General features: G+C 36.2%; 1 protein-coding gene across 2 annotated transcripts in view; it reads right to left on the bottom strand.

Moving 5' to 3' along the window:
* Positions 1-2732: 2732 nt before the first annotated feature.
* The window catches only part of ipo11 (importin 11), a 100171-nt gene continuing 92003 nt past the window's right edge, over positions 2733-10900 (bottom strand). Inside the window, exon 29 of one of the 2 annotated variants that reach the window (XM_025009375.2) lies at positions 2733-4733. In XM_025009375.2, coding sequence (XP_024865143.1) covers positions 4569-4733 — 165 coding nt within the window. In that variant the 3' untranslated portion in view covers positions 2733-4568. The remainder of the gene's footprint in view (positions 4734-10900) is intronic. The other variant, XM_017431267.3, reaches the window with a different exon arrangement.

The raw sequence follows: 10900 nt of genomic DNA, 5'->3' as shown, positions 1-10900 counted from the left end.
ATATCACTCGACTTGAACAGTCCTGGGAAATGTGTAGATAAATGTATCCTAATGAAGGGCTATAAATGAGAAAATTAACAACTCCTAAAGTTTTAGACAGAGTAACATGCTGCTGCTTAATCATAATCTTGCGAGCAACTAATCCAATAAAGCATGCAAATCATTGATTAGCATTAATCCTCTTGCTCTCTTCTGTCATGTACACCAGGGAACAATTAGCATTAAGCTTTGTAGATAGTGCACCTGTGGAAAGATGAATGAGTTGAGTTCTTTGGATTAATAGCACTGGTGAGGAAGAAAGGCAGGGCGGGAAGTGAAGATGAGCGTGGAATCCCTAATTGTCTCTATAAGCCCCCAAAGTGACCAGATGTCAGACGTACAATCATTCTGAGCCAATTAAGACAAATGGGTTGATGGTAGCCACTGTTACCTTTGTTTACTTGTACCTTGAGAAGAAAAAGCAGTTTGTAGGAAATCAGTTGGGGGGGGAAAAAAACTGCCCCAGGTGTCTTTGCTTTAAAGTTTGAAGTTGCAACACAGAAAAGTGTTATTGGTACAACTGCCACATGTAGTAACCATTTGAAGTAAAAGAAAAAAAACCTACCTATTTGCAGCACTCTGCAAATGTTGCTGAGTGCTGCAGTATTTACAGCCTTTCCTCAGAGAATGTCGTGCATAGAGAAATATGGCTTTTTGATTTGTTATAAGTGTCTTCTAGGTGGATGAGAGGAAGCAGACGGTAACATGAAAACCAAATTGAAATGGTAATAATAAAAAAAACATTTAAAAAAACAGTCTGATGTTTGACTTTTACAATTCCTTTTGAATTTCACAAAATTGTTGCACTACACCAAATGAAGAGAATGGCACTCACACACAAACTCTCCATGCTTGCAAAACTAACTTTTTCTGCAGCTTTGCACCAGTCCTCCACACACACACTGGGTTTTTGGTAAATAAAAAAAAAGTTTTATGTTTTATGGAAACTGTTGCTTTGTGCACAATAAAAACCAACAAATTAATTGCTTTGGTTTTTTCTTTAGTGCATCTGGCTGGCTTTATTCTGCTTCTGTCAAGGGTTGGCTGTGAAGAAATGCTGAAACTATGGCAGCTGAGAACCAACGCAGCTATTATTATTACTTTGATCTGATTATCTTAAAAGCACAAGATGACGATTACATTATCTTAAAATAACCAAGCTACATATAACTGATTTATTTTCTAGAGAAAACTAAATGATTGATGCAAAAATGAGTGGTTTGGGTCTTAAACCCAGTTTAATCATTTAGTGTTGCTGTCGTTACACTTTTAGATAATCTGCAACAGTATCGTGTTGATCACTGATGAATGTTTTTCGATTGGCAATTTAAGAAGTTGTTTGAATCAGCTGCCAACATGAATGTTCTGACTTCTTATGACTGTTTGTTGTGATTTTGAAATGATTTCTACTTATAAGAAAACAAAAACTTCTAGGTAAAAACATTACAGTACTGTTATGGATTATCTAAAAGTCATTATCTGGAGAGAAAAAGCTTTTTTTTCAAGATGGACATATTTTATTATCTCAACATAATGAACTATATAACACAATAAAAATAATGCTCCAATTATGTCCTTTGTTTATTGATGAATAATGCTAAAACAAAATGCTAAAATCATTTTATAACTATTACCAAGCCCAGCATCTTCTTCCTTCACAGTTTGATCTTCTGTTATTATCAACTTTATCGACATCTAAAGTGGATAAATGGTATTACAGTGTTTTTAACTGCAGCCAAAATATTATCAGCTTAAAAATATTCACTATTGAGTAATTGGGGCCTAACTGACAATTTTGTTTGCTCGTTGCGCTCCCTTTAAATTAAACAAGTTGTTTTTTCTTTTGAGTAGGTGGTGGCGAGGGGCAGCATCCCATAATGCTCAAGTTTGTGGCGTGTATGACTGATAGCAGTGCCAGAGGCCGCGCTCTTGATACTCAAGTTTTATTAGAGTCCTTGTTTCCTATTTTGTTCATAGGTTTTAGTGGGTAAACCATTCTCGACAGGGGTGTTGTGATGCCGGAACATTTTAAATCTAAATAATGGATTTAATGATTTGTAGTGGAAGATTCGGGTTTCCATAGTTTTAGCTATTTGTACCAGCTGTATCTGAACCTTGCATCTGATGTATTTGGAGATGTTGTTCATCAAGAAATGCTGCCATGAAGCAGTCAGAGGTCAATTCCCTTCTGCTCAAATCATCAACGGGCTTCAAGTGCAATCTTAAATGAGCAAGAGTGCGGACCCTTGTTTTGTTTCCAGACTGTTCATTTCCCTACTTTGTCTGGGTTCAATCATGCAATTGTTTCTAATTAGTACAATTGCTTCTCTGGGTATTGCCTCGTCGTCTACCTAATAATTTCCTCCGTTTTGCAAGCTCCCTCCTACAAGCCTGTACATCATCATCATGCATGTGCATGAGATCATACCTCTTTCAGTGTTCTGAAGAGCTCTCCATCACTTGTCAACAGCGTTTGGATGCTTGATGATGCAGCATCTAGTTAACCTTAAAAAACACCAACAACAGTTGATAAACTTGATAGTTCAGTCAGGGCCAAGGTGTCTGATTTGCATGAAATGAAAACACTGAACAGAACCAGACAACAGAAAATCTAGTACCTAGAACAATGTCGAGTCATCAGGGCTCAGGTTTTCAACATAAATTTAAAAATCAAAAATAGAAATAGACAGCTATTCTGGCTGATTACAGCATTTTATTGAAGGCTTTGGAAAGAAAGAGAGAGAGAGAGAGAAAAAAATAAAACAAGGGTTATTTTTTCATCAAAGTAAAACTAAATGTACAGAATAAGCCAAAAACATCCCTCTAGTGGTTTGCTGTGTCCAAAAGTCATAATTGCTGCAATTAGAAGAAGACAGAAATAAATCAATTACTGCAAAACTAGTTAGGAAATAAATGTATTAGTAAAAAGATGTTTTAAGGATAAGGAAGGCTAAAAGCATAAAGCTGTAACTCAAGCTGCTACTCAACTCTTATCACAGTGTCAAAAGAGTGAGGATTGTGTCTTTCCCAGGGATGCTGATTAAAATACAGCAACCACAAAAATAGGAATTTTATTTTCCCATAAAACCCAAAAGAATAAAGCATAAAGCCTTAAGGTTCACATTTTTCAGATTTAACTCGTTTTTTGTTTTCATAACTTCTACAACTTAGATAGTTTTAGACCATATTTCAAATATGGACAAAACTGGCTCGGCTCACACGCCACTCGATTAAATGCTCTTACTGAATTATGAAAAAACTTAAATCTGCCAACATGAAGTCTGCTTTAAAATTTCATGAAAGGTTCACCAAGAAACTCATCTGAAAAAAAAAGAGAGAGAAAAGAATTCACAACCAAAACTGGATGTTCCTTTCAAATCTGATCAAAGCTTGATTTTCTTAACAAAAGGGGTTTGGGAAAGGACAAAGAAAAAGGAAAGGCAGTGATGCACAGCAACAAGACCCTCAACTCCGACTGACTGAGTTACGACTGAATAATCACACGGGTCAGAATTCATCAAATCACTTAGCAGCATCTGACAAGAACATGGCCTTCGTAGATTTTGCTAAGATGTGAGAAATGGCAACAAATTAGGAAAAAAAAAGAGGTGTTAATGCAACTTCTGTACTAATGTACTTCTGCTATTATTATCTTGAAACATACTGAGGTGAGAAAATGAAAATGTAAAAGAGTTTTTGGTTATTAAAGTGCTCTGAGACACCATCTATTAGCAGCAGTATGTATATACATATAAATGTGGTTCAGCACTTTTACAAGTCAATCATTTAAAAATCCTGCAATAATTCCCTCCAACTCAATTTAAAAAAAAAGAGAAAAAGAAAAACACTCAGTAGTCACTTTCCTCTGGTTTGGACAAAACTAAAATAAAAAAATAACATGCAGATTATCATCCATACTTTACATACATACAAAATTACATAACTTTTTTTTTCCTTCTTTTAAGAAAAGATTCTGTAAACACTGCTTTAGGTCCTTCAGTTTTGTTTTGATGTTTTTCTTTTTCTTATGTTTCTGCTACAATCTGCATGTTTGGTTCATGTATATAAAAAAAACAAAACAAAACAAAAAAAAACTGAGGTTCCTGGTCTGGCACCTGCAGATGAATTTTGTAACATACTCCCCAAACTTTCCAATATCAGTACCAACCATCCAACTTTCAACCTAAACCTTTGAAATGTTAAGAGACACAAAGAATTAAGTGGAAGCTCTAGTGTTTTTGTGTGAGTCTTGACATGTTTAAGCACCCACAGAAGTCCTACCTTTACAAAAACAAAAAAGTAAAAAATACTAGATAACATTGACGTGGTGAGAGGTGTTAGCTAAGGACAGTTGACAAGGCTAGGTGTGGATATAGATAAGGCATAGCACGGGTAGAGGTTGGAAAAGTTTGATTTGGGAGTCCACGCATCGGGCAGATTGTTAGCGTTTTCAGTTCATTTTCAAAAAAAAAAAATGGCGGAAGAGCGCTGCGTTGGGCAAAGATGCTTGTGTAAAATAATGAAGGATCTCAGAAGCCTTGGAGGAACTCCTGGAGCTGCCTGACAAGCTCTGTGTCCACAGTCTCCATCAGGACCCCGAAGCCCTGGTCCCCCAGCAGCGCCTGCTGCGCCTTCAGCTTTTCATAGACGAACTGCTGGAGAGAAACGCTGTGCACTGGGTCTTCTAGGGCCAGCTGCAGCAGGGCAAAGAAAACGGGAAAGAAACAGCAACATTACAGTCAGGAATATGAAGGTCAAAGCCAATGTTGTCAAATTCGGATAGAGAAAAGCCACAAAGTCACACAGACAGTCTGTTCACAATTACATGTCTTCTAAGACAAATGCTATCTTATTAAATATCCATTTGTGATGAACTGTGGATAAATTCATTTAGATCAAATATTTTTAGTAACAGTTTCTTGAGGAAAAAATGCAGTCCTTTTTTGGTTTAATTCAATTAATTCAATTGCAGATTTATCCAACAAAAATTGTTACTTTCTTAAGATTGCAGTCACCGTTGTTTTAAAAATAGTTCACTTTATGAAACCCAACAATCTGGACACACCACCAGAATTTGGTCAAGTGTACAATGTAACACAAGAGACTGGTAGATGTGCTGCCACATGGGCCCTTATTTGAGTTTGTCATCTACGATAAAAAAAAATCTGCAACCATAATATGCATTTGTTTGTTTTCTAATACTAAGTCTGGAGAAAAGAAACAACCTAACCTATTGTTATGCAGGTTCTTGGTGATAAAAAGTTTAAACAGACAGCAACAAACCCTGACAGGCCATGTAGCAGCAGTAAAAAAAAAAAAAATCTGTTTCCATGAAGAGGTCAGCTCCTTACGTAACAAGACATACAATATTTGCTTTATAACAAAGTCTGTCATTTTTGGGTCATTTCAAGAAGAAACTTTACAAGTTATACAATTACACTGACAAAAAAATGTAAATTTACATATCAACATTTTTACATTCATGGTAACGCTGACAAAATAATATGCTTCAACAAATTTTGAACCTGTTTTGACAATAAGTGAGGTGAAAAGCAACTCAGACAAGTTGCTATTTCCAACTCTGACATGTACATCTAACAAAAAACTTGGAAGAAAATGATTCAGTATATGCCGTCACAGTCATTCATCTTACGCCAAGGAAAGTGGTGGAAAAACAATCCTTGACAATAGAGTAAAAAAGCGAAAAAAGCTGGATGGCTGACGAGAGCCGATACATTTTTGGGGGTACGAACACAGTCATTTATTTTCTGTGAAGTGAAGCAAGGGCAGAAACAAACAGCAGCACAGTAAAGGTTGAGGAACTCCGCTCCGCAAAATAAACTCAAGGAGAATGTAAACAGTGTGAACATCATTCAGTAAAATAAAAACTTTCCAACAATAACTTATGTTTTATTAATAAAATGACTAAAAACTGTACAGAATGATGATCCATTTTGCTAAAACTCTACTTTAATGCATCAAGCAAGATATATTTTCTATTACTGTTTAATATCTGCATGTATAATGAGCTCAACTGAATTTGATTTTACCAAAGATTAATTTGTTATAAATCTCCTTGACCTTCCTCTTAAAAACGTATGTAAGCAGGTCAAAAAGATCAAGTCCACATAAACAAACCTCCTCAGTGAGCTAATGTATTTCATTGTCTCCCACAAATGTGACAATGTGGCACTCGATCAAGCACAAAAGACTTTCATGAGCAGAAAGGAAGTATAAGTAAGTAAGCAAGCAAGTAAGGAGAAGCAGGATGTTGTAATAAAAATGCTTAGTCACTAATGGACCACAGGAAACAACCATTGTCATGCTAATTTCTTCTTCACCATCCCAATGCAATCAAACAAGTGAAGAATGGCTTGATGGAAAAAAATGTCATCTGACTTGCATATTCACCTTCAGCACAATTGGGACAGGTGTGTATCTCCTCTGTTTTTCTCTATTGCTGTATGTGTTTGTGTGGGTGTATTGAGGCCCAACCAAATTATTATGTATGCTGGGGCCACAAATAAAAGCTTTTGCACGCTCTCTTAATCACTATAACATCATTAAAGGAGGATTTTGTTGATTTTGCAAAACAATGGGTTGTTGTTTTTGGTAAGCAGCCCCAAGATACTTAACCCACTTTCATAAAGATGAACTGCAAATTAGTGTTTTAAAACTGACTTAAAGGGTATTTAAATCAGTGCAGAAGACGTTGTCACATGGAACTGCGGTGCAGATATCACCCAGCATCCATCCTGAATAATAATTTGATGGATTAGCTACTTGATCTCAGTTTGCTGCTTCTGGGGACCAACCCTCCAGTCCTCGGCAGCAGCTGAGGCAGATGGCTATGTCATAATGTTGGGCTTGTGGTTCTAACTTGCACCTTTTTTGTTTTGAAAAGAGTCCTCTCTATATATCTTTCTCTCTTATTTTGCCACTGCTGGGTTTAATTTCTGCATGTGGGGATTTTATTGTATCCACCTGTGTACTCGGTCCAAAAGCTATAAGAAAAATCGGTTAATTAATGGACAAATTTAAAGACTTTTACTTAAATTTCCCATCCCCTCCGGGTATTACTACTCTCACCAGTCCTATGTTCCCATGCCTGCATGTCTGCTGTCTTACAGTTCTTCATGTCCTGTTCATTGTCCTACCATGAGGCATTCTGTCCCTAAAGATCCTTTCCAACTGGCTAAAAACACCATTAACGCTGGCTAAAGTCTGGTGTTTGTCTGAGATCATAAGAATTGAAAATAGGATTTAGTGTCATATAACTGCTGTAGACAGATGTTTAGGTTCAACCCTGAAACCTAACAAAAGAAAAGAAAAGGGGGAGAAAGGATTTATTTTAAGATGCCAGAAATCCACTTTGGAGCGGCTGCTTTCTTGGTTAACCATTTGCTCAACTGCCCCATGAAAACATCTGATATTCCTAAATGGTAATGCTCTAATCCCTGTCAACTCCAGGTAAGACATTGATTACTGACAGCCACTCCACATATTGCATTTTCAAAAAGTCTGAGCTATTCTTTTAAGTCTATATTTAATAACGAAATACGGCGATTTTGTCACAAAAAGAGTTGTGAACATGTTCACATCTGGGACGTTTTAATAACTAGTCCTTATAAGTGTTTGGTCAAAAATGACCAGTGTGACAGATCGAGTTTAGTGCTGATTGAATGAGAAAATAAATAAATAAAAAACAGCAAACCTATCTCAATTTTATCCTTCCCTTCTGCAGCTGTTAACCAGAACTTCAGTGATATTTGCTTTTATTTAATTTCTTTATTTATTGTCATTTAACATGATTTTCACTGAATGCTTAGCTTCAAAATGTAAAAAAAAAAAAAATTGCAGTATTTTCCTTGTTTTAAAAAAAGGGGCCAATACTGACTTAAGATGCAAAAGAAAAGCTGTGAATCTGTGCTCATGTTCACTTCTCCCAGTGGAGTAACTATAAATAATATAAAAGAAGTTACTCTCAAGGGTGCTGGCTCCTTTCTGACTTATCTCTGACTAGATAACAGAAAAATACAATCTTTAAAACAGCCTTGCCTCCTCTCTCGCTGAATTGAGAGCAGACTGGACACTGCAACAATTCACTCCATCATCTCGGGGAGCAAAGTTATACTCAATAAAAAATGCATTAAAATAGATATACAGTGCGAATTAGTACATCCATTTATTGAAGTTGCATAAACTGAAAAAAAAAGGAAAAGGAGCAAAAGATGAGGTACCAATTTTACTGAGAAAACCAGAAGAATGTTAGCAGAATGTTATGTGTACACAAAGGCACAATGTTTCTACTTTAACAGTGACAGTGCTGTGATAAAGAATAATTCATTTAGGACAGTGTGACAAGCTTGCGCTCATAACAGCACTGATACAAAATGATGTGTAGTAAAGCGGCTATCACCAGGAACCATAAGTATGATCCACTGTCATCCCAGGGGGAAAATCTGACGCAGAGGTGAGGAGACAAGAGCGTTTCAAAGGAGGTATTAGACAAGGAGAGGTGAGAATGTAATTGCTTGGCAGAGAAGAAACGTGAGAAGGACAGTTTAAAAAAATGCAACGAGGAGAGACACGTAAAAAGAGAAGGGATAGTTGTAATGCACGGCACCAAGACAGGAAGTAGCAGAGCACACCATAAAAAAAAAGCAAGCAGCGACAAGATAATATGAGACACTGAGTGGGCACTTTGAAATTTACCTCTTTTTGGCAAGATGGAGTAGGAGAGAAACAATGATCAATGAACAAGAAAACAGAGAAATGAATGGAAACAAGTAAAAATGACAGCTTCTGTAAAAATGTCATCCATTATGTAATTATCACACCCCTGATAACATTCTCAAAAGCAAACAGAATTAAGAATTTTCTCTCATTAGTGTTAAAAAAAAAATTGTCGTTGTCAGGCTACTCTTAGTCAACAGCCACATTCGTAGTTTAGCTGAAGATCTGAAAAGAAACTAAATTATGAAGCAAATTGCCAAGTGGGGCTACTGATGCAAGAATCTGTACTTTTGCAGCCTTTTCTTGCCCCTCATGGTGCCTCGCATCTAACCACACAACCTCAGTGCATGAGTGAGCATAAACACTTCTGTGTGACGCAATGAGCAGCAGAGTTGTATGATAAATTCAACTGTAAACTATAAATTATATGCGCAACGTGATGCAGACAGAAGAGGGTTTAATAGGCTAATGTTAATTTCATCAGCTAAATTATAATGCATCATTTATAGCTTCTCCAGCCAGCAACTGCAGGATGTCTGGAGAGACCAGCAAGCTGCTCTCAAGTAGTTTAATTTGATTTAAGGCATCACATTTTTTAAAACAACTGTTCTCAATGCATTTTTTTTAAAGTGTCATAATTATACAGGAGACAATAAATTTTTCATTGCTTGGAAATGAGAGGAATTAGTATATTGTGTTTAAACTTTTAGTATGACTATCCAACAGTTTAAAGCGGAGAAAGTATGATTTAAATACCTAATATTAAAGAAGAACTTTGGTACAGACCTCAGAACCATCAAGCAGCAAAGTTTTCTTTGAGTTTGCGCCACAAATACTTGCTCCAAAAATTTGACTTCTACAGTTCTCCATCGTCCCCAGGCTGCTTAAAATGCGGCCAAATAAAATGTGACTTTTGTTAAATCCAAGAACTTATATCATAAGTGCACATTTATTCATTTCAAGGCACTAACGTATTTTATAATAACACTGTTAATTTTCAGTGAACAAAGCTGGTTAACACCTAATTCCACATTATATTATGGCACAAAATATGGCTGGCTAAATTTATATTTAAAATTAGGACACATGCAGAACTAAGACAAATAAATAAAGAATTTAAATGTTTCAATCACATTAAGTACATCTAAAGCCATTATGAATTTCATTAATTCATCATTTCATTTAATTTGCCATTAAGATTAGCACCAGTTATTTGAGTTTTATGCCTTGTTTGGATGTGACCTCATGCCTATATGAACTGTTCTATTTGCACAATAAAAAAGGGGTGAAAAAGGAGTTCAATTTTCTTTTTTTTTGGATGAGAATCTGTCTGAGATGATTTATGGTATATGACATGGTATGAGCTCCATTTTGGTTGGAAGTATTCATTCAAAAATGGTAAAAAAGTGGCCATGAGGGTGTGAACATGGTCACCAACAGCACAGATGCTGCGCCATTCAAATAGTGATTGATTATGAGGGTCCAAAGTGTACCGAAAGACCATTTTCCACACCATTACACCACTATCACCAGCTCGGATTGTTCATACAAGGTAGGCTGGGTCCAGACATCCAAGATGCTAAGGCCAGATCTTCTACTACTATCTGTGTGACTCAGCAGAAATACGGTTTCATTAGACCTTTTTTTTTCTACCTCAGCTGTCTATTTCTGCTCACCAATTTATCTCTCAGTTGTCTGGAGCCACATTAAATTTAAACTAGATGTGAATTTAAATAAGCCAAAAGAGGAAACTTTTTAAATTAATGTATCCAAGTCTGTATAGGCTTGAACAAATTGTTTACTTATTTGCTTATGCTTCATCGCTCTGCCATGTTTCATAAAAATCAGTCTGGTAAATTCAGTAGGTTGACAAACACAGACAAGAGCTAAAAACATACCGGAAAAGATTACAAACGGAGCGGCACTCCTTTTAAATCATTAAATTCATGCAACAAACAGATACTTTATTGTCAAATCCTTTAAAACAGTGGTTTTACTGGTCTACCTGTTCTCTATTCTGCACTGTAGTCAATGAGAATACATGGAAGACGTAACCTGACCTGACCTGCATCAGGTTGCTGACGCGTTTTATTTTTTTATTTCAGATATAAACCTAATACTTATA

Source organism: Kryptolebias marmoratus, linkage group LG1 (genome assembly GCF_001649575.2).
Source record: "Kryptolebias marmoratus isolate JLee-2015 linkage group LG1, ASM164957v2, whole genome shotgun sequence".
In the NCBI taxonomy this organism is placed as follows: domain Eukaryota; kingdom Metazoa; phylum Chordata; class Actinopteri; order Cyprinodontiformes; family Rivulidae; genus Kryptolebias; species Kryptolebias marmoratus.
Note: the sequence above shows the minus strand (reverse complement) of the source record. Positions and strands in the feature narration are given on the sequence as shown.